Source organism: Dermochelys coriacea, chromosome 2 (genome assembly GCF_009764565.3).
Source record: "Dermochelys coriacea isolate rDerCor1 chromosome 2, rDerCor1.pri.v4, whole genome shotgun sequence".
Taxonomy (NCBI): Eukaryota; Metazoa; Chordata; order Testudines; family Dermochelyidae; genus Dermochelys; species Dermochelys coriacea.
The window spans coordinates 136,886,615-136,910,772 of record NC_050069.1 but is presented as its reverse complement, the minus strand read 5'-3'; the positions used below and the strand labels follow the sequence as shown (position 1 = coordinate 136,910,772).

The 24,158-nt window shown below is 40.5% G+C and overlaps 1 protein-coding gene across 2 annotated transcripts in view; it reads right to left on the bottom strand.

Annotated features, from left to right (window-relative positions):
- MYO10 (myosin X) overlaps positions 1-24,158 on the bottom strand; it is a 280,919-nt gene that overhangs the window by 96,370 nt on the left and 160,391 nt on the right. For both annotated transcript variants that reach the window (XM_038390800.2, XM_043508449.1), the window contains exons 5-18: positions 22,248-22,382; positions 19,764-19,888; positions 18,692-18,705; positions 18,488-18,572; positions 17,321-17,424; positions 12,945-13,074; positions 11,272-11,390; positions 7,351-7,497; positions 7,065-7,165; positions 6,751-6,817; positions 5,030-5,122; positions 3,964-4,032; positions 3,709-3,791; positions 2,259-2,367 (exon numbers count right to left, since the gene is read on the bottom strand). In XM_038390800.2, coding sequence (XP_038246728.1) covers positions 2,259-2,367; positions 3,709-3,791; positions 3,964-4,032; positions 5,030-5,122; positions 6,751-6,817; positions 7,065-7,165; positions 7,351-7,497; positions 11,272-11,390; positions 12,945-13,074; positions 17,321-17,424; positions 18,488-18,572; positions 18,692-18,705; positions 19,764-19,888; positions 22,248-22,382 — 1,381 coding nt within the window. The remainder of the gene's footprint in view (positions 1-2,258; positions 2,368-3,708; positions 3,792-3,963; positions 4,033-5,029; positions 5,123-6,750; positions 6,818-7,064; positions 7,166-7,350; positions 7,498-11,271; positions 11,391-12,944; positions 13,075-17,320; positions 17,425-18,487; positions 18,573-18,691; positions 18,706-19,763; positions 19,889-22,247; positions 22,383-24,158) is intronic.

Genomic DNA, 24,158 nt, shown 5'->3' with positions numbered 1-24,158 from the left:
AGGGCCATTTCTCCAGCCTCACTTGTGTATGCAGCATGCACCAATCAAGGGGATGCAATGCTCCTTTTCAAAGGAATAGCAGTGTGCATCTCACCATATGTTCTCAAGGCTGTTCTGTCCAACACAGCAAAAAGGCATCAGAGCAGGATTTTATTCTAAATGATTCCATTAGCAAAGGGCTTGATTCTGCTCTAGTTTATACCAGTATAAATGTGGAATAACTCCAATGAAAAGAAGTTAATCTGAATTTATACTGCTGTAACTCAGAGCAGAATTTGGATCCATCTTTCTTTAAAATAATCACTTTCAGATGAAAACTTTTATGCTGAGTTTCAGCCCAAGGCAATTGTTAATGGCTGAGTTATAAACCCTGAGTAGCAGGGGAGGTACTTTGACTAGACAGCAGCGAATGAGAGAATCCAAAACACATGTGTAGCCAAACGGGGGAGGCAGCGGCTGTCCCCTCCACTCCCCCAATCCTTCCCTTCAGTTCTCTGCTTGGCCATTGGTTGGGCAAAGGGAAATGGGACCAGCTGTTGGCTGCTGTGCACCCTCCCCCAGGTCCTTGCCTATGTAAATTAAGCCAGGGCTTACCTCTGGTTAGCTGTCCCATGGAAGATTAGCAGCTTTGCCACTTACGATGCTGCGGATCTTACATATCGCCTGTTTTAAGAGGTCCGGAAGGAATTTTGTCCCAAATCACTAAATTGGCAAGTAGTCCTGTGAGTTTTTTCACCTTCTTTGTAGCCTTCTGGAGGCACAGTTGGGTTAGAAGTTCCTATATTGCTGTTAAACTACCGACTCTTCACAACGGGCAACTGGTGTCCAGTGCAAGTAAAGACTAAACTGCCAGCTCCCAGAGGTAAATGAGACCTAGGATTATGCAAGTGGACTGCGTACTTATAAGGGGGAAGGAACTTGAAGTTTTTGCGGACTGAGTTTTCCCCCACCCAGCATTGTGGCTTCTGTCACTCCATCCCCTTAACGGGGAGGAAGGGAGGAGAGGTTTCACAACTGAATTGAGACTGTGGGGTACACCAGGGATGGCCTAACCTAAGTTAGTTTTTGATTCATGATAAAAGCCCTGCAACGTGCACTGCAGAACCAGTTAAATGGCTGGTACATGACAGCTGGGGGCTGGCAATGTTGTGCCCCTCCCCAAGATATAATTAATAACGTTGCAGCCTGCCATTTAAACCCATCCCATGTGTCTGACAATCATTCACCTGCTTCTCCTTGTCCAAGAAGGCAGATAATTAAAATGTTGCCCTGCATCCCTATTCAACACAAGGATTGGAAAGCATTTTTATTAGGTATTTGGTGCTTATTTTTTCTAGTGTGCAGACCTCATTTCAGTGTCTCAGGCCAATTTCACAGCTGATTTTGGGATCATTTCATATGTATGGCTGTAAGCACCTCCGAAGTCACAATGCTGGAGCCATTGTGGGCCAGATCTCCAGCTGGTGTAAGTCAATACAGCTCCACTGACTTCAATGGAGCTATATTGGTTTACACCCACTGAAGGCCTGCTGCTATGTCCGCAGAGGCCAGATTATATATTAGCATAGCCAATTTAAAATAAAAGTGACAGACGGGGAGGCACTTAGGGCCTGTCTACACTTAAAACGCTATAGTGAAGACACTACTTACGCTGAATGGAGGGTTCTCCTGTCACCACAGGCAATCCACCTCCCCAAGAGGTGGCAGCTAGGTTGATGGGAGAATTCTCCCATTCACCTAGCACTGTCTACACTGGGGGTTAGGTCAGACTAACTGCATCGCTCGGGGTGGTGGATTTTCCATACCCCTGAGCAACGTAATTATACCAACCTAATTTCCTAGTGTAGACCAGGCCTAAGAGTAGTAAGACTGTGAAGTAACCAATGATAGAAGTAGAAACTGAGCAAGACAGGGAGTAAGAGCAAGACAAAAACATATGAAGTATGCCGGGTCTAGTCCAGGAAGAGGCCAACGCGGTTAAAACAAGAAGGACAAGTCAATGAATGGGAAGCAACAGTTCTTTGAAGATGGAGGTGCTGTGCAGGTCAGCTTCTTCCTGAGGCAAACATTGTTGATTACATGATTAGTGACTGAAGTTTCATATGGGAAGAGGCAACATTTTGGTACTGAAGATTTTCAGCATTTTAAATCTCCAAGGGACATATACCTCCAGCCCAGCTATTCTGAGTCTTTGTTGATTACTGATTCTTTATCATCTGTCAGTTGCCAACAGTAGAGGAGAGGACATATTAACCAACCTTGAACTGCAAGCTGACAGTGGGTTTCCGGTGTTTGCTTCCACATTTAAGGGTGTCTTGGTTGTTGCGACTTGAAACGTGTTCAAATAGATCATAGATAAAATCAAGTCTGAAATGGGGAAGGAAAAACCTTTACAAAATATCCCGAGACACCTCAAATTTACCATAGTACAATCCTGAGCAAGCTTTGCTCCTTAAAGAAAAATAACTCCTATTGACTCTCCAACAACAATTAGCCACAGACCTTTCAGATGCATCATTTGTGCAATGAGACCAAGAAAAAATATCCAAATGGCACACACTACAGTCTCAACACCTCCTCTTGGAAATGAATGGCTAGATCTTATCATCGTTATCACTTTTTACTTGATCGTTATTCAACTAATTGACCTTAATGGATGCTACGCTGGAGTGAAGACCAAGAAATAACATTTTCTGTTTGCTTTTCACAAGGGTGCAAATAACTGTGTATGGGAACTTAAGGTTCAACACTTAGTTGTGGGCGTTGTATGTACATTACAGAGGACTACAGGAGGCCCCTCAGACCACTTTGACAGTAACATAACCTCTAACTTGAATGGAATTGTTCCTGAATGATACGAGGGTAAGTGAGAAGAGAACCAGGCCCTATGGCTTTAACTCCCCTGTTGCATTTAGCTGCATATTTCAACTGAGAGAAATGTGACCTCAGGCATAACATGAAAACATAACATACAATTAGGGATTTATTAAAAGGAAAAAAATTTAAAGCACCTAAGGAATTTAGAAGCAGCACAAGTCCCACTGACTTTTAGCAGGATGTATGCACTTAAATCCCTGAAAATCTCCCTGCAAGTCATTTACTACATTGCTGTTGTTATTATTTGTGCTGTAGCACTAGGAGCCCTTGTCAGAGACCAGGACCCCACAGAGGTTGGCACTGTACAAACAATGAACAAAACGACGGTCCCTGCTGCAGAGAGCTTACAGGCCTGATCTTCAATTCCGTGTGCACCCAAACTCCAAGTAAACTAAGGGTCAGGAAAGTGCAAGGAATGCAGAATCAGGCCTTATGAGAGGCAGGGAGGGCCGGGGGGAGATAGAAGAATCATACCTACGTTTGGTAAAGCACCTTGAAAATATGAAGTATCCTGGGCCAGAGTCTAATACATTTACTCACACTGAGTAGTACCTTACTCCGCTAACACATGCAGTGCAATCAGTAGGAATAAAGTACTCTACCGCCTGTGTGAGGGTATCAGAATCTGGCCCAATGTGAGAGAGTAGTAGTATTATATTTGGAACTGTACACAAGAGAAGTTTATTAAGTGCCACTCTCCTTGGCCACTTGTTTGTTGCTCACTTCTCCTCAGTCCAATCCTACATTGCACGTACTGCTGTCAACTCCCACTGAAATCCGGGCACGTGGCACCACCCTGGATCATCCCACGATGTAAGTGCACCAACATACCTGCTTTCACGTAACAAGTTTAGGAGATCATCTCTGAAAGTATCTCTGTTTTTCTCTAAGATTCCCCTGACATCATACTGGACCTAGTAAAAAGCAGAACAGACTCAAATAAAAAGTGCAGTCATTAAGTACCCCTCACAAAGGCAGTACCATAAAGTGCACTGAGGGAACAGAATGCTTCAGTTAATTTGTGAGTGGCTGTGATTCTGAAACACTGTTTGGAAGCATTTTACCAAATGAAGAAAAGAAAATTACCTCTCCAGCGTAGTGTTTCACTCCAAAGTTGTGAACAGCGACTCTTGGTTTCACATAAAAGGAATTGTTCTAATTTAAGGAAGAATAAAAACATTTTAGTGGAAAAAACAATTGAAATCTAGATAAAGGGCCAAGTTGTCTTCAACCTGAATTTGTCCAAACCACTGTCTTTCAGTAAACACCTAAAAGATTAGTGCTCCAAAAGCAAACAACCATATCTATATTTGTAATAGGATTTGTTAGTCTGGAGCTGCTTCAAACACGGTAACAGGATATTTATAGTACATTAAAAGGCATTAGACTAACCCTAAGCCATCTGGCAAAGTGATCCAGTTAAAGACACAGTGGACAAGAAGGGCTTATCTTAATTGGCGGTTGTCAGGTTAGGTAGTTGTGAAAACAGCAATATGCCTGTATTAAAGGGGGTGCTGTAGCCATGTTGGTCCCAGGATATGAGAAACACAAGGTGGGTGAGGTAATATCTTTTATTGGACCAACTTCTGTTGGTGAGAGAGACAAGTTTTAGAGCTCCACAGAGCTCTTGCTCAGGTACACCTTTCCAAGACCTGAGGAAGAGCTCTGTGTAGCTTGAAAGTTCGTCTCTCTCATCAACAGAAGTTTGTCCAATAAAAGATATTACCTCACCGACCTTGTCTTTATATTAAACAGGCTCTTCAATAAAGAGGTAATGATCAACTGAATATGGTCATCAGGCCAAATTCCAGTCTGTTATATCAATGTAAATCTGGAGTAACTCTGGAGAAGTGAATAGAGTTACTCCGGATTTACATTGGTGTAGCTGAGATTAGAATCTGGCCTATTTCATTACCTTTCCATATACCTATCTATGCATATGGAAGTATCTATACACACATTGCGAATTTTCAGATAACAAGCTCCCTCTTGCTCCTACTGAAGCAAGTGACTTGGCCACTGACTTCACTGGGAATAGAATCAGGCCTAATATGTACTGCAAGATTATGCATCCATGCATATGACTCACAAACCTCTGGAGAAACAAAGGATCTTAAAAATGGCATACTAAATAAATTAGAGTATCACATACGGCGTGTTGGGAGTGTAACTTCTCCAACAAGGTGCAGTCAGTCGCTTGAGGAAAATGACTCTCTTCATTGATTAGTGCTAGCAGTCCAAGTTTCTAGATCAATAAAAATAAAGAGAACAAGTATGAATTAGCCCATCGAGTGTTTACACTAATCTTTCCACTAGTGAAAATTGTCTTGAAGATGCTGTCAAGAGAGGCATAAGTGAACCAATATATCATAAAAACTCTTACAGGAAACTGTAACGCTGTTAGAGAAAAAGGATTCCTCTGGGAATGTAAAGCAGGTAAAAGCAAAACAATGGAGGAAAAAGCAGTTATTAAAAACGTGAGCACTTTTTTAGCCCAAAGTCACTGTTCAAATGAAGGGGATTTATCCTGTTTTTCTTAAAAATTTGCTTTGGGTGAGCCAATAGTCCATTTGGAGCTATACTCTGAATAGCTAGAAATTGAAATGTGGTTATTTGCACAAGTATTCTCAACCTGAGGTTTGAGAAACACTTCCAAGTGGTCCACAGAGCTGCTTCTGTCACAGTGTTGAAACATGTATCATTCTTCAAGTCAGTTACTGATAACTGCATAATGATCTAGGACTCTTTTAGGGTTTCCAGAATCTTTTTAACCAACTAAATTCAAATTTTAATAAACACCACCACATCTAATCTTTTATAAGTTCTTTACAGTATTGATTGATTCTCACAACAGCCCTGGGAAGTGGGCAGGTATTATAGTTCTACCGAAAGGGATACTGAGGTTAAGTAACACGTCCTATGCCCCAAACGGAGTCGCTGTTGAACAGGGACAGGAACTCATGAGTTACTGGTTCCAAGAAGAGAACTTAAATAGATTTCACCTCTCCTCCACCCCAACGAAAACCACATGCACTCACACATATCAACACTGTGCAGCTGTTTCATGACTTTCCATGTTGTGTGTTTCTTTGGTGTACATTCAACCATAATCAATTTCATGGATGGAAAAGAACTGGGGGAGGGGAAACTAATAAAAACACAGGAGGACAGAAATAAATTGCAAAAGTGACCTGGAGACACTAGAGCAGTGGGGGAAAATGGGCAATAAGAGAAAACCAGATACATTGAAATGCAAAGTTTAACATTCAGGAAAAGGAATTTAAGAGCAGAGATAGAATATATAACCCCCAACCCAACAAAACCCCACCCAACAAAGCAATTTAAAAATTGTGGAACTAATCTGATCTTTGTCACCCATCCTAGTTCATTCTGCTTGTATGATTCATCTCTTTGTATGTCTTGTCTATTTGTATGTCTTGTCTATTTAGGTTGTAAAGATTTCAGGCAGGGACTCTCACTTTATCTACATTTCTACAGTGCCAAGTGCAACAGAAACCTGATTTTGGTTGAAGTCCCGAAGCATCACACTACTGTGAATCTTTCTCCAAGCTATCTATTTAATGATCTCCTGCTATCTAATACATTCTTGTATGCAACCATGCATTGTAAATTATAGGCAAAGTGAGGAATTCGGGATTGGGAGGGGTATGTGTCCATGAAAGTATACTGATCCTATGAAAGTGATACACGATATACTAAAGTTTGAAAACCACTGTATTAAAAGATCAACATTTAAACAAATAAAAGATAGTCTGCCTTTTGACCATATGCTGCTTTAAAATTCCTGCTTACACAAGTGATGAGAACACAGTAATTTGTCCATGCACACCACAATATCAAATAACGTATTACCTTTTCAATAAGGTCCAGGCACTCTCCGTTGTCTGTCCAGTCAATATCTTTCCAAACTAGCCCTTCTCTAGTGTAAGAAAAGAGATGACATTTTATTCATAATTACAAAAATGTGTTGGGAGGAGGGGGGAGTTGCTATGCCTATCATGCAAGTTAGACTAAAATCAATTTAAAAAAAAATAATAATATGCAGCTATAGGCCAGGATTTTTAAAATGTGCTTTTGGCAGTTAGGCACCCAAATCCCATTGAATTTCAAGGATTTGGTTATTTCTCTCCCCTAGGCACCTTTCAAACTTCAGCTGTAATTTTTACCTGCTATATTCCAGTTGCTCCAAGGAAAAAATGTGCTTGTTGAAATATTCCTGAAGCTTTTCATTTGCATAGTTAATATTGAACTGCTCAAAATGATTAACCTGAAAAACCACAGACATTCAAAGGTAAATACTTCCAACACCGTTCATTTTGTAATGATAAACTGATTCATTTTAAGTCCTAAAGCATTTGATAATCCAGTTCTAGAGAAGTTACGGGGAATTGTGGAACAATGGCATACATAAAAATTAATGAATCAATTCCCAGCAATTTTTTTGGAACGTACCTCAAAGTTTTCAAATCCAAATATATCAAGAATTCCGATGGACTTGAAATCTTCTTTGCCTCTGATTCTGCTGTTGATTTTTTTAATAACCCATGCAAAACACTGGGAGTAAAGTGCCATAGCCACAGAATCTCTGCTATCTATTGCCTGCATTGGAGAGGTAATACACAGCATAGTAATTTAATTAGAAACCACATTTTGCCACTGTTCTTTGCCCAGTACAATGAAAAAGTACAATACATGCAGTTTCATATTTCCATCAGGTATATATACATTATATTGATTACCATTAAAGCACTAATGATTGAAAGCTCTACTGTGAGTAATAATTCAGTATTTATACTGCATTTGAAAAGAAGTTAAGGTTTCAAAGTCAAACACTCAAAAATTAGGAAATACCACAATTAAGGGTGCATGTGCTACCTAAATTCAGCTCCTTTGTATGTAAACATATATATGAAAGTACAGTATACTTTTCCCTAATCTCATTCTTAGAAGTGGCTGAACCCTATTTTGCTGAAACTTTCCAAAACTGAGTCTGAGGCTGGCATCTATCTGGCTTGGGAAATTTTAGCCCAAATGGTTCAAGTCTGACAAAGGTACAGGTAGCTAAAAACAGGATCCTATAGTGAGAAGTGTTGAGCAACTTTAACCAAGGAAGCCCTTCCTGCTCCACCTATAGAGGTCTATAAAATCATGAATGGTATGGAAAAAGTGAATAGTGCTATTTATCCTTTCCCACAATTCAAAAACCAGCAGTATTCAATTCAATTAATAGGCAGCAAGTTTAACACAAACAAGAGGAAGTACCTTTTCACACAATGCATAATGAATTGTGGAACTCATTGCCATGGGATGTTGTAAAGGTCAAAAGTATAACTGCACTCAAAAAAAGAACTAGATAAGTTCATGGAGGATAGGTCCATCGATGGCTATTAGTCAAGGTCAAGGATTCAACCCTACGCACAGGATGAGTCTAAACCTCTGATTGCCAAAGAGGAAGACGCGGTGGATCACTCCAACTGCTCTGCTCTGTACATACCCCTGAACTTTGGTATTGGCCACTGTCGGAGACAGGATACTGGGCTGGATAGACCATTGATCTAGATCAGCATGGGAGCTCTCATGTTCTTATAATTACAAGATGGGCATCCATAGAGATTTCTAAAAATCTAAGGGCCAGATTCTTATCCCACACTGAATAGCTCTGTACCGCAAGAGCAGCCTCACTGAAATCCAATGGAGCTACTTGCACAGTAAGGTACTACTCAGTGTAAGTAAGGATATCAACAGAACACGCCCCTAAATAAATAATTAGGTAGTGTTACCTTCAAGGCTCTCAACAACATTTCTCATGATTAACTCTCAGGTGCTGCCTCCCTTTATGCTCCTTTAATCCTGTTTTGTTTGGCCCAAAATGCTAATTTGAATGCCCCCACCCCTTTTGTACCCCTTTTCCACCCTGCCTCTGCCATGCTTTCTTTTCTGATGCTCTCTAGGATAGTAAGGCCCTTCACGACCTTGGAAGCTACACCTCATAGATTCATAGATTCATAGATACTAAGGTCAGAAGGGACCACTCTGATCATCTAGTCCGACCTCCTGCACAGCGCAGGCCACAGAATGTCACCCACCACTCCTATGAAAAACCTCACCCATGTCTGAGCTATTGAAGTCCTCAAATCTTGGTTCAAAACTTCAAGGAGCAGAGAAGCCTCCCTCCAGTCAACCATGCCCCATGCTACAGAGGAAGGCGAAAAACCTCCAGGGCCTCTCCAATCTGCCCTGGAGGAAAATTCCTTCCCGACCCCAAATATGGCAATCAGCTAAACCCTGAGCATATGGGCAAGATTCACCAGCCAGATACCCAGGAAAGAATTTTCTATAGTAACTCAGATCCCATCCATCTAATATCCCATCTCAGGGGATTTGGCCTATTTACCCTGAATATTTAAAGATCAGTTACTTACCAAAATCCCATTATCCCATCATACCATCTCCTCCATAAACTTATCGAGTAGAATCTTAAAACCAGATAGATCTTTTGCCCCCGCTGCTTCCCTTGGAAGGTTATTCCAAAACTTCACTCCTCTGATGGTTAAAAACCTTCGTCTGATTTCAAGTCTAAACTTCCTGGTGGCCAGTTTATACCCATTTGTTCTTGTGTCCACATTGGTGCTGAGCTTAAATAATTCCTCTCCCTCTCCTAGATTTATCCCTCTGATATATTTATAGAGAGCAATCATATCTCCCCTCAACCTTCTTTTAGTTAGGCTAAACAAGCCAAGCTCCTTAAGTCTCCTTTCATAAGACAAGTTTTCCATTCCTCGGATCATCCTAGTTGCCCTTCTCTGTACCTGCTCCAGTTTGAATTCATCCTTTTTAAACATGGGAGACCAGAACTGCACACAGTATTCTAGGTGAGGTCTCACCAGTGCCTTGTATAACGGTACTAAAACCTCCTTATCCCTACTGGAAATGCCTCTCCTGATGCATCCCAAAACCGCATTAGCTTTTTTCACAGCCATATCACATTGGCAGCTCATAGTCATCCTATGATCAACCAATACTCCAAGGTCCTTCTCCTCTTCCGTTACTTCTAATTGATGCGTCCCCAGCTTATAACTAAAATTCTTGTTATTAATCCCTAAATGCATAACCTTACACTTCTCACTATTAAATTTCATCCTATTACTATTACTCCAGTTTACAAGGTCATCCAGATCCTCCTGTATAATATCCCGATCCTTCTCCGAATTGGCAATACCTCCCAGCTTTGTATCATCTGCAAACTTTATTAGCACACTCCCACTTTTTGTGCCAAGGTCAGTAACAAAAAGATTAAATAAGATTGGTCCCAAAACCGATCCCTGAGGAACTCCACTGGTAACCTCCCTCCAACCTGACAGTTCGCCTTTCAGTAGGACCCGTTGCAGTCTCCCCTTTAACCAATTCCTTATCCACCTTCTGATGTTCATATTGATCCCCATCTTCTCCAATTTAACTAATAATTCCCCATGTGGCACGGTATCAAATGCCTTACTGAAATCTAGGTAAATTAGATCCACTGCATTTCCTTTATCTAAAAAATCTGTTACCTCCATTCTCTCCTCCTCTCAGCCTAGTCTCACAACCCCTTCTTCAAGGAGGTTTATAAATTATATTTTTGTATTTTATGAAGTAAGACTTTAAAAAACAAAATGTAACAAAGAAACAGCATGCATTAGCTTCCCAAATGATTGGACAACCAAATTGTCTTTGCGTCTTGTCCACCTCTTCTTCCCCACCCCATGAGGTCATCTACTCTTGTTCCTGTCTTAAATTAGGCCTTAAATCTTGCACTGGGATCTGCTAGCCTGGATTCCTGCACCTGTGCAGACTCATTAAAGTCAACTGGACTCTACAAAGGGCTAGTGGATCCCATGCAGGATTGGGCTCCTAGACAGGCAGGAATTTGGTCTTTATCTGTATTATAAAATGCTATGCCCATCTCTGGCATTATGTGACTCAAATCATAACTTGTTTTTAAACCACGTTAGAATATCCTGTAATGTATTGATTACTTGAACCTGTGCCCCACTCCCCAACAAGTTATCTGACTAAAATTCTGATGTCAGCTTCTTAGGGCCTGTCTACATAGGGACATTGAGGAAAGTTAATCCAAATGAACCAAGGGTGGGAATTAAAAGTGGATTATTTAAAGTGAATTAAACCCCTTTATGGACACAGAATGAAGACTACTTCAATTCTAAATCTGTTAATTCAGATTAATTTTTCTGAGTACCCCCATACAGACAAGCCCTTATACATGCTTCACACTGTTGGTTCATTGTAGTCGTTGACCTCTATGCTGGTTTTAGATCAGCTGGAAGTCTGGCCCAATTGTTTCGTTAAAATATATCCGAAGCGGTATGTCTTTACCTGTTGTACACTGAGAGGTGTTAAGATTTCTTCTCCCCTGAGTATCATTGATCTCTGTGTCAATGCTTCAGTCAACTGTGTTGAGTCCAGCCCAAGTAACTCTGCAGATCTACTCAGAGCTAGCAACAGAAGGAGCCAAAAATAAATACACATGTATATGCGGAAGGCACAATTATCTCAACATTTTTTTAACCTACTGTAATTAGAAGCAACACCAAAGCAGCTTCTGACAGAGAATAGAAAAAAATATTGAGTTGGATTCTCTGGTCTGCTAAAGGCACTTTGCTCTCCTTATGCTAAGTGCTGGCAAAAGTAATGTAGCTGCCTTCTACACCAGACATCCCCTCACTTACAGCTGAAGCAAAGAGACTGTGGACACAGTTGAGTTCCAGTCCTGCTCTAACTTCCTTCCACTGAAGCCAGGCAGCCCTTAATCAGGGAACCACACCTGGCTCTCATCAACCAGCACTCTCATCCATCATATTGGAGTGCAGAACTGGCACCACCATCTATTTCCTATTTAATTTACTTTATGCACTTGACAGCATTCTGTATTGTTTCACTCAATTTTCACTCTCTTCCCTATTCAGTCGGGTTAGTCAGTTTTCCTTCTTAGTCATGTGGGGTTTCACCCAGCAATAGAGGAAAGAAGCGCATTTTAAGAAACAGGAAAACGACACGGTAAACCCAAAAAAATTAGCAAGGAAGTTCAGGGACAGATGAAATTCTGGAAAACATTTAACTCATATTTGAAACTGACTAAATTTCAGAGTGAGGGTGTTTCTTTAATTCTTCCTCTGAGAACCTATAATCATAAAGAAATTGTTATTCACAGAGGTCTCATCTCCCCTGAAATGAATGAATAAATCCAGCTGCTAATGCATCCCAGTACAGCATCTCTACATAGGTTAAATCCCTGTACTCATTTTCACTGTCAATCAAACCCAGTTATTAACGTCTGGATGCTCGACTTCAGAGCGACAAGGTTGAAATATTGTCTTGAAAATGCATTTACAATAAAATTGATACAGTGGTTGTCTAAATCACTTATTCCTTTTCAGTGCTCCTGAAACAATAAGATACAGTGTTATAAACGTGCACAAAAGAAAGAAGCTGGTTTAAAACACCCCCAATTCATTACAGATCACAGTTGGAAGCCTTTAATTTGTTCTTAACATAATAAAAATCCAAACCTAATGTTATTGCTAATACTAATGTTTGGTTTTATGGATACAGAAACCTAATACCCAATTCCTCATTCAGGAGAGGGTACTTCTGCTTTCCCCCCAAATCATCTAGATGTTTCTGGTGAATAGAAGAAAAGTTTGGCAAACAAGGCAGGCACAGTGCACTGAAGTCTTGAATCCAGAATGCACTTAAGTACATACTTAAGTCCCATCAACTTAAGGAAACGCATTCCAAATTCAGGAAAGCATTGGCTTCAGGGGACTTAAGCACATTTGAAAGTTAAGCATATGCTTGAGTTCTTTCCTGAACTGGAGGCAGAGTTCAGTGCCAAGGAGTAACTCATTTCATCTTCATAAAACAACAACGATGGCATTCTAACCATCATTCACAGATCTTAAAAAGGAACCAGAGACTTTTATCCTGCGTAGTTTCCAACACTGCTATTAAGCAATCATGGACGTTTCCTCATCCCATAACGATCTCACCTGTTTTGAAGGACACCTGTGCCCCACCAGCAGTGATAAACTCAATGTTCCCCAGATGCAGAATGCCAGCTAGCAGCCTAAGAACTTCTCGCACATCCTCCTTGCTGAACTGCATCACTTCCATTGCAGTCTGGAAGAAAATATTTCTTTCAGTTTGTGTTTGATTTTATTGGAGAACCAGAAACTGAAGTAGATGATAGACGATAAATTACAAAACACAACAACTGAGTTTTGCAGCCTTTAGCCTTTGAAAGACATAGGAACAGTGGAATGGGAACAGCAAATGCATCTCTTGTCTTAGCCCTAAATCCAAACAAGCATTTTAACACAAGATGTGTGCAACTTTAAGCACAAAGTAAAACACTGACATCTTTAAAATCTCATCCCCCTGAGTGTCACTGACCCTCTAAGGAGCTGTTCCACTGCAACAGAACTTGATTAAAGATATGCATGTGCTTGGGTATTTTGCGAGATAGTAAAAAACCTCACTAATTTGTATTAGCAACTTGGAGGAACCTCCCCTGTCTGTTACCAGATTTTGCAGATTACTCATACGAGCGACCAAACGTGTATCATGCAATGTAATTTGTCAGTGCACTGTAATTTAATTTTACTTATAACACTAATGTTCTGCTTCATATTTTGAGAAACTAACTAAGTCTTAGTGAAAAACCTCATTATTGTACTCTACTAACTGGGGCAACACACAGGTTTTTTGTGAAAACTACTGGATTTACAGATGGGTAAAGTAAAAATGACCATGGTTCCACTGTATATCAGGAACAAAAAACAAAAAATGTAAAACATATATTATTGGATTAATGCAAGAAAGACAGACAACTATTTTCTTTGGGAATGGCTTGTGTTTTCCAAATGTCTCTACAGTGCTGCAATCTGAATCAGATTGTGCAAATTCATTGTATTTCATGGTTTGCACTGATGAAATACTCTTAATTCAGGGACGCAGAATACACAGATCATGATATATTTGAGTAGGGCTATTTGAGTGTATTGTATTTCTGTGCAAATGTGATTACAAAAAGATGGTCTTTGGTCATAGTGACAGGTTTCGGAGTAGCAGCCGTGTTAGTCTATATTCGCAAAAAGAAAAGGAGTACTTATGGCACCTTAGAGACTAACAAATTTATTTGAGCACAAGCTTTTGTGAGCTACAGCTCACTTCATCGAAAGCTTATGCTCAAATAAATTTGTTAGTCTCTAAGGTGCCACAAGTACTCCTTTTCTTTTTGGTCATAGTGTGTATCAATAATGACAATAGTGTCATTTTGCAAAATGCAAGCAGCACTGAGAGGTGTTTTTGCAGCTGCTCTCGGAATTATTTCCTCCCCACAAAGGAGCTCTACCCAAAGTCAGCCATCTTAGGGTTTGAGGAAGAAGTTGTCTTCTTTCCTCGCTCTCATACCTATCATCCCTCCAAGGTATTGGCAGGGGATCGTCCTGTTACCCCTGCCAGTCACATACTTGTAATAACATTTTTAGTAGATAAGAAGGAAAGGGATATCTGCAGAAGCTCTGGGAATCCATTCCACTGTGTCTGCACAGAAAGAGCAGGTATAATAACTACTAAACCCCCACAGAACATATACCACCTTTTAGTACTGTAGATCTGAACAAATGTACACTCTTCCAATACACAATAAATATCTACAATTGCAAATACTTTGTGGGTAGATTCATAATTTTATGGTCACTATGATCATCAAGGTGGTTCTCAACTTTTCTGGGCTCAGGACCCATTCATAAACCTTGATAGCCTGTCACAACCCAGTAAATAGCTTTAGTGCAAAAAATATTTGTCTTACTAAGTATTCTTTACCCATGATATAGAATATACATATTAACGTAATTGGTACTAAAAAGGACACTGTGCATACCATAACAGCAGCTACTGCAGTTCTGGTCCCTTAAGGCTGGCTGGGCTCCGGACATTGTGACATTCAGATCGCAGCACTACTCTGTTTTGGCCCAGCTCCCATAACGAGGGACCTGCAGGGCCAAGTTTTCGTGAGTGGTTTTGTGACTTGGCAAATGAGGTCACAGTGCCACTCACTCAAATTTGGTCTGGCTGCCCACCCCGCCATCATGAGGGAGGGGCGGCTCGGCTAAACTTGAGTGGCACTGCGACCCCAGAAGTCACAACACCAGAAGTGAGGAACTGAACTCAGCCAGCCCCGTGGGACTGGAGCCTTTTGGTTCATGAGCCACAAATCGACAAACCCTGATCTAATCTGACATCCATATAACACAGACCATGGAACTTCACCCAGTAATTTCACTTGTTCCTGATGATTTTAACAAATTTCTTGTGATTGTCTCTAATCCTGTCGGCCACAGTTATAGCTATAGAGGGAGGTACAAGCTGAAGAGATTTTATTAATAGGATCCAGCTCATGGCACAGTAATAACAGATGTCACAAGAATACTTAGGAATGCATGTGTGTTTGCTCACACTGCAGATCCCCACTCCAGTGGAGAAGAACTTTTGGAACACAAAGGAAAGAAAAACATCTAGAGGGGAAATCATCTGTAGCCTCTTGGAAAAAGGTCATTAGAATGCATCACGTTCTCAGGCCTTACGAAGATCTGTAAGGAAGCAAAGGAGGGGGATGCATGAAACGGAGAAGGAACAGAAACTGATGATGCAAAATGTCCTTGTCCTTCACTATAAGGAAAGCAGAGTGGAAATGCCCCCATTCTGTGCCCAAATTTCTGCTTGTAAAATACTCTAGAATGCAAGATTTACATGTCAAGTTAATTTCATGCTCTACCTGCCTCACGCTGATTAGCGCAAATTAAATGTCATGCTACTCAACCTGAACTAGATGACTGCAATATGGATATCACCCACTTCCACAAAAATATGTCTGTCATGAAATTAGGTAGTTTTATAGTTGCAAAAACAAATATACATAAACACCTTTTAAATAAATTGTACTGGACCCTTTTTATTGGTTTTCAAATCTCATAGAGTATGTGCCACACTGAAATTATGGTGGTACTAGGAAAAGAAATTGATAATTATGGTAATAGTAAGAGTCAGTTAATTACTGTAGCTAATTGCTGAAGCTAATGTGGGTGTGAAAGTTAAGGCTACCCAGAAAAATCCTCAATTAGTGTTAGTGCCTCCATTTCACCCGTCTTTCCATTCGATTTAATAATCTCATTTGATCACTTACTTCACGTACCAGATTATCTTTATTGCACTCTTTCTCCCCCAAAGGCACATGGCTAGAAGAGATTGGAAAGCTGCAGAAGTCCACGTACTACCATGGATTTGCTATTTTCAAATTTCAGTAAATGGTGCAGATAGTGTACGAAGCCTTGAAATGAGAGAAGCAGCAGAAATATGTACACTGGGCATGTAAAATAAGGTGGCTTGTTTTCTTTTAGTAAGAAGGTAAATGTTCCCATAAAAGAAAGGCTGCTTCCTGATTGCTCTGTATTTGTATTTAACAGATTTGTATGATCTGTCCCAGGAGCATAAGCAGCAGACAGAGAAGGAAGTGATGCTTCTCTTTTATACACATAACCTGCCCTCACAGTGTACACCCAATAGTTATGAAGAAAAAAGCTATCTAGTTTATTTCAGATACTAAAATCTTACACAAGGTGCAAACACCTTTGGAATGAGAAGGGAGTACACTGTATTCTAATGGATGCTTGGGGTAATTTAGGTAAACAATAGAACACTTGTTTGGTTTTGTCAAAAAAGTGGGAATGAATCAGAAAATGTACAGGTTCATAATCAATTGTGAAACAAGACGCTTTGTGCTTCCATTGCTCTCTGTGTATGTCTCTTGTTATATCCTGTGGTGTCCTATTTCGGATATGCATTATTAATGTATTTACTTTGTAGCATCTCATCCCCACCACCATGCGTTGAGGAATTTGCACCTAGGTATGAATACATATGTCCTTTGTTATAAACTACTGTAATGTAATTCTACAAAAGTCGTGGTTGGAAGGTAAGGCGGGTGAATGTCGGATTGCCTTCCACTGCTGTCCTCTTTGCTCTGCAATTGAATTGCTTTCCTTTCCAAGTAGTGATGGGAGAGCGACTTCATATCCTGCATGCAAGGAAAGAAATGCTCCCTGTGATAGCGAAGTATATGACAGAAAATTAGTCACTTCTGAGCAAAAGTAGACTCTGATCCTCCACGAGGCACCTTACGCCCATGCGGAATGCTGTTGAAGTGAGTGGGATTGCACATAGCCACGACCATGGACTGATCCTTCTGCAAGATTAGAACCCTAGTTAGCTGCAGATCATGATAGCTTTCATTGAAAGCACTATCAAGCAAAGAGATATGAAACTTATCACCCTTGAACAATAAAGAACTGGTCAAACAACTCACAATGACTTCCTTGAAGGAGTCTTTGTCATTGATTGTCTTATCCGCTACACATCCAGACTGATTCAGGTAGTGGTAATGCTCTGGTACAGATAAGTAAAATGCATCTGCAAAGAGAAAAAACAAGTCACCACCTCAGAAGTTAAAAAATTAATTCATGTTTCATTTACTTTAGATATGCACGAGCAGGGACACAAACTCAAGTGGTTTATAGCAGTGGTTCTCAACCAGGCGTATATATACGTACTCCTGGGGGGTATACAGAGGTCTTCTAGGGCGTATATCAACTCATCTAGATAGTTGCCTAGTTTTACAACAAACTACATAAAAAGCACCAGCAAAGTCAGTACAAACTAAAATTTCATACAATGTCTCGTTTATACTGTTCTATATTCTATACACTGAAATGTAAGGACAATATTTATATTCCAATTGATTTATTTTATAATTACATGGTAAAAATGGGAAAGTATGCAATTTTTCACTAATAGTGTGCTGTGACACTTTTTGTATTTTTATGTCTGATTTTTTTAAAGTAGTAGATTTTAAGTGAGGTGTAAGTTGGGGGTACGCAAGACAAATCAGACTCCTGAAAGGGATATAGAAATCTGGAAAGGTTGAGAGCCACTGGTTTATAGAAATAGAAAATGTATCACATTCATTGGATAATTTTCATTTTATCTAGCTGTGAAACACCATAGTCTGTACTCTTCATTGCACACAGACAGTTGGCCAAAAAGGTGGTGCTTATACAGCTTAGACATTTTTACACAAATGCTATTTCTCTTGCTAGGGGGTTAATCTTCATGACGAGAGATTGTGAGAGTACGATTCCTTCTCCTCTCTTCCCTTTGGCATTTCCTAGTGCCCACCCAAGAGACTAAGTGACAAACCCACAGTGTCCAGCCTGAATAACTATTCCAAGGTCACAAAGTGAGTCTGCGGCAGCTGGGAATAAACCCCCCGAGGCCTGGTGGCATTCCTATGCTAGAGACACCACTTGTAGCAAGATGAGCTCACAAAACATGCTCGCTGAATTTAGATTAAATAAATAACCTATTTCTCTTGTTCGGTTATTGGTTTACCACAGCACTGTCATCGCAAGATGGCGTTTCATGACTGGCAAAGAGCCATTGCAAACAGTTGTGTGAGCTGAGCTTTGTCACTCACCTTTCTCTTCCTCTTCTATCCCTGCCAGCAGTGCATAGAATATGTGATAATTTCTCTCCCCAGGGTTCTGCCTTACTACACGGTTCTGTCAAAGCAAATAAGATGTTTAGGGGATTATTTTTAAAGGGAACCTATTCACCAGCAAGTTTTGAGAAAGTCTATGAATAAAACAAAAATACTGGATGACAGCAAATGTTGACTTACTTTTTCTAATAAATCTTTAGTGTGGAAGAAAGTGATCCATCAAGGAATAAAACGGTGAAGTTAAAGAACTATATGTTTACAACTCCCGAGTGGCTTGACTTCAGAGAGAAAAAAAACATTGTGGTCTGTGTCATGTATCTGTTTGCATAGCAAAAGGAGGAGAGTTTCCCTAACTAACACATTCAGCCACTTCTAATCCCAAAGGTTTTTTCAACAGAGCATATTAAAGTACTGTCATATTCTGGACCAAATGAGGATTTGAAGTGACACGTACCTTTTCGCCTAATTTTCTGTTTGCTGGTTAGTTTGGTGCCTACTTTAAGGGTGAAATTTACCCACCTTACATGAAGTGTGAACAAATAACTTTTGTGCAAAGATCTAGGCAGGTTGAGTGTATGTGGACAGAATCACCCCCCTCAAAGACATGCAAGCAGGATGCAGCTGTTCCACAGCCAGTAATCCTGCTACAATACAGGAATAGGAACCACAACCCAACATCCCTATACAGGGCCTATGGCTACTTCATCTATGTAACTGCAAATCCTGAGGATATACTCCTAATTCTCCAACCTGCAGCATCCTATGTGGAACTGGTGCATAGCCCAGCGCGGCTGAGTGCAAGCAGCGTGGCCAACCTGAGGCTGCCCCCCTCACACAATGGGCTCTGTACAGCCTCTCACTTCTGCTCTGTACAGGACTTCCCTTGCCCATTATGCCCTTGGATGAATTTCACCTGGCTCGTGAAGAGCTGGTAATCAGAGTTTTTCCCATGAAGTTAAGACATTATTAACTCACTCTGAAGAAACATGCACATTAGCCATAATACCAAAAATGAGAGAGAAGGTTTGATGATTTTATATCTAGTTAAAGGAATGGATAGATGGACACACGCACACTGAATCTGGACTTATTGATTTCTCTTGAAGTTTACTCAGGACAGTTTTTTTAACCTGAAATCTTTGGGTGTGGGCAGAGGGACAGGCTAATATTTCCCCCCACTACTCTCCACAGAACAGATAGAGGGAGGACGTCACCCTGAACTACAAAGGCACTCAGCAAGAAGAGAGGATACAATCTACAATTCTTCCTCCCTGGATGTTTCCCTTCTGACAGATGTTCAGCTGAACAAACTTCCCAAAGCGACTCGAGTTGTTGTTGTAAACAGTCTTCGCGTTGCCAAAAGCTTCCATAATTGGGCTGTGAAAATAAGGGAGGACGACAAAAGTATTAACTTGTGACTGGAATACCATTGATAGGATCACTGCACTCCAGTGCTCAAGGAAGGGCATAATCCCCATAAAGCCCAGCTCTAACATTATCCTCAGACGTGGCCTACATCCTTAATCAATGCCATAGCTCTAGACCAGGGGTTCTCAAACTTCATTGCACCATGATCCCCTTCTGACAACGAAACTTACTACATGACCCCAGGAGAGGGGACTGAGCCCGCCTGAGCCCCACCGTCCAGGGGCCAAAGCCAAAGCCCAAGGGCTTCAGCCCCAGGCAGGGGGCCTGTAACCTGAGTCTGACCATCCAGAGCTGATGCTCTTGGGCTTTAGCCCTTGACAATGGGGCTTGGGCCCCGGGCCCCAGCAAGTGTAAGCCAGCCCTGCCGACACCATTAAAATGGGCTCAAGGCCCACTTTGCTGTCCTGACCCACAATTTGAGAACTGCTGTTCTAGACAACTGTTACACCACAGGCTGTATGTCTGCAGGTAGTAAAGTAGCTATGCTTTATAACAAATAACAAAAAGACATTAGCTACTGTAGAGCTCTGAACTGAAATAGGATTTATTATAACAGGTCTATATTATAACTGTTGTTTAGTGTTCACATTATAGTAAAGACAGAGGCCCCCAGTCAAGCCAGGACCCAATTGCGCAGCGTGCCATGTGGGTGTATAGGAGACCTTTCTTGTCCTAAAGAACTTACATAATCTTACTTTAGTGGGTGAAAACAAAGATGGGGGAGGGACAGGGAAGATGTGTGACAGTGATACCAGCAGATCTGTTCATAGTCTAGCTGTGCACAACTTCTTGTTAAAACGTTGAGTGAATTTAGTACTTGTGGAAGATACCTGATTAACAGCAGATAGATCCATCAAATCAGCTTGCTTGATCTTTCCTTACCGCAGCAAGCTACCTACAGTCACCCTGCTGATCCTTACTACCCCATTCTGTTTCCCTTTAGTTCCCCCTCAATCCTCTCTCCTACCCACGAAATAATAAAATCTTCTCACCCAATCCACCTCTCCCCCTCTCATCTCCTGCTGCCTTCCTCACTCACATCCCCTCAGTTCAGCCCCAAACAAAAATGAAAAAAAATTTACTAAGAAATAATCCCAATTTGTACTAAACCACTTCATTCATTGTACAGAACCATTCTATTGGTGATTCTGTTACTGTGACCCGGCCCTCCCGCACTGCCACACTTATTGTTTTCTATATGCACCCATGCATCATGTGTAAAATAGATTGCAAGTTCTTCAAAGCAGGGACAGTCTAGTTTGTTCTGTAAAATGCCTCACATTTGGGTGATTTATAAATACATAACATACACAAATAATCAGTAATGCTATAGCATCCGCAGGGCAGGCTTCATCCACGCTGCCTTATCAATATACTTCAAACCTGACTTAGAGAGATTGCCCCTGAACTACAGGTCATGGCCCACAACTTTGCCTCTGAAATAAGACTACCCAGAGTGTGCGAGCTATAATTTGGCTATACAGTCACTACAGAATCAACTCATTTATTGTAGGCCATCAACCAGCTTTCAGTCACTAGCCTCTCAGACTACATTTGATCCAGCGTTGTAGGAGTAAAAGCTCCTGTGGCCCTCTACAAGCTGTCTGAAACATCCAGGTCCCACATATACTTTTGATGCAACAGAATCTCCTTTCTGACAACCTGCGGTAGATTATTGGAGCCTGTGGTACAGACAGCCTTTACTAAACCCTTCCTCCTAATTTATTATCTAGCATGAAAATATCACTGAGACAACAGTCAACGGAGATATGGAGGTTTTTTCAAATAGAATTAAATTAATGGAGACACCAAACAAAAGTACCAACGCTATTTCTGAAGCCCATCTCTACCAAACAAGGAAAACAGAAAAGTAAAACTCTTAATGGCCTTTTCGCACAGAAATTTTGAATCAATGTAGCTCCACTGACGTTTATTTTGATTTTTAAAAATTACAGCTGTAATTTAAAATGTAAGGGGGAAAACAGTGGAAAATCCATAGTGCATATGAAATTCCAAAAGAGAAAAAAAATCACTGGGAAAAACCTGCAATGTAAATCAACAGGTCCGCATACACCAAGAATTGGTGTCTGCAACACAGAACTTACAGCCAAAGAACCACAAACACTGGAGATGGAAAAGACCTGGTGGGTCATCTGTCCATTCCCTGGGTGCCAGTGCAGGATTATTTTCCAGTGTTTTGTGCAGGAGGCTAGTTTTAAATGTCTTCAGCTTCAAAGGTTGTTCTTCCTCTGTCACTCTGTATTGTGTGCAACACTATGGACCATGTATGAGGATATGAACACAGTACCTGCTCTCAAGAATAGCTTGCTCCACACAGGAGGTCTTTTCCTTACGGGACAGTTCCAGCGAATGTTGGCTCATGGCAGATAAGAACTTGAGAATCAGCTTAGTACTTTCTGTCTTACCAGCACCACTTTCACCACTGAAAGACAAAAAACCATTCCACAGTGTTTTTACTTTGACTATGCTCATGGGGAAAAAATCCTCGGTTTGGCCTACAACAAGGCACTCACAAGCCAAAGTGAAGGGAGTGATTAGAGAGGGCTGTCAGACCATGACAATTTGAATGAGTGAGATTTAAAACACTATGAGAATTTAAATGTCTCATTGGAACACAGTGCAAAATTCATAATAGCTCCACGCTTCTAAGCCAGGATCTCAATTTATTAACACATGACAAGTACCCCTTCAACTCCTGTGAGGCACCCAAGGGCTACAGAGATGACGTAATACACCACTGCTGAAGTGCAGCCACCGCAGAATGGAAAATAGCGCAAGGAGGCATGGCTACGGATACGATAAAAACTGCTGTAAAGCTAATCCAAAATCAGGAGTCTTCCACCATGAGGGAGACTTGGTATGGCTGCAGCATGGTTATTTGTAGAAGGATAACCATAGGGGAGGGAGCCTTCGTGTGAAACAGAGCATTAATAAGTGTGTAGGCGGTCATCTATGCACATTTATGACACTGAATACTTAAATATTATTACTACTGTTCATAATGAAGATGATGATGATACAGGTTTCTTTTAAACAAAGGTTTTTCATGTAGGGTCAGACTCTGAACTTAGTCATACCAGCATAAATCCACAGCACCTCTATGTACTTTTACTCATTTTATTTTATATATAAAAATTATATAAATTATATTTTATTTTAAACAAACAGAACCTAAAACACCTATTGCCACATATAGCAACTAATCCAATTTCATAAAATTATATGCAAAATTTGTGCCAAAACAAAGGGAAAAGTTAAATGTGCAGAGATTTTGATGTGACACATTTAAAGACCCATTGATATTTGAAAAAATAGACCATTTAAAAACAATCAATGCTCATACAAAAAGAATATGAAATACTGAATTTCTATTACTAGACCATTTGCCTAAAAACAGTGAGCAAAATTTTGCTTTCCTGTCCAATCCCATTTCCTTCAATAATGTCGCATGTGGACAAGTTCAGAGCATAATTTAACCAATAATTTAACTGATCTTATTTCCTAAAAACTCAATTATCTGACTTGCTTATTTCTCACCTGAAGTCATGGGACAAAATTCCGACTTTAAATACGTGCACTTAATTCCTATTTACTTTCATGGAAATTGTGCACACTTAAGTCCTGATCCCACCCCCACATTGCGGCCAACAGGAGTTCTGTCATTGACTTTAACGGATGAGAACTGGGCACATATACAATGCACTATTTGGTTATTAACCAAAAGTGGTGAATGTAGTGCCCTTATGTCATCACAGGGATTTCTAGTGAGGAGCAAAGAACATATACAGCCCCAAGAAGCAAACATTAGATTTCCATGCAAGTACACTTCAACAATTAAAAATAAAATAAAATAAAAATCAGGGAAGAGAAATCTAGAATATATATATAAAATGTATCAAGAGATCAGTGTCTAAATGTTTTGCATAGCTTTCCAGAAGGTGTCAGCAACTCTTCAAAATGATTCACAACTTCATATAAGATATAGTATATTTATTCTGATATGTGCTGGACTCTCTTCAACACTAGCATTGTAACAGGCTCTTGGCTGAACTTCCTTCATCCATCACACATTTACATTCTATCCAATATTCTGCAGTACCTTTCATTTATTTTGATCTTTTATAACTTTCATGCTATCTTTCTATTACATTGGCACCCTGCGCACATGAGAATTAGCAATAGCACTTCCAGGATTCAT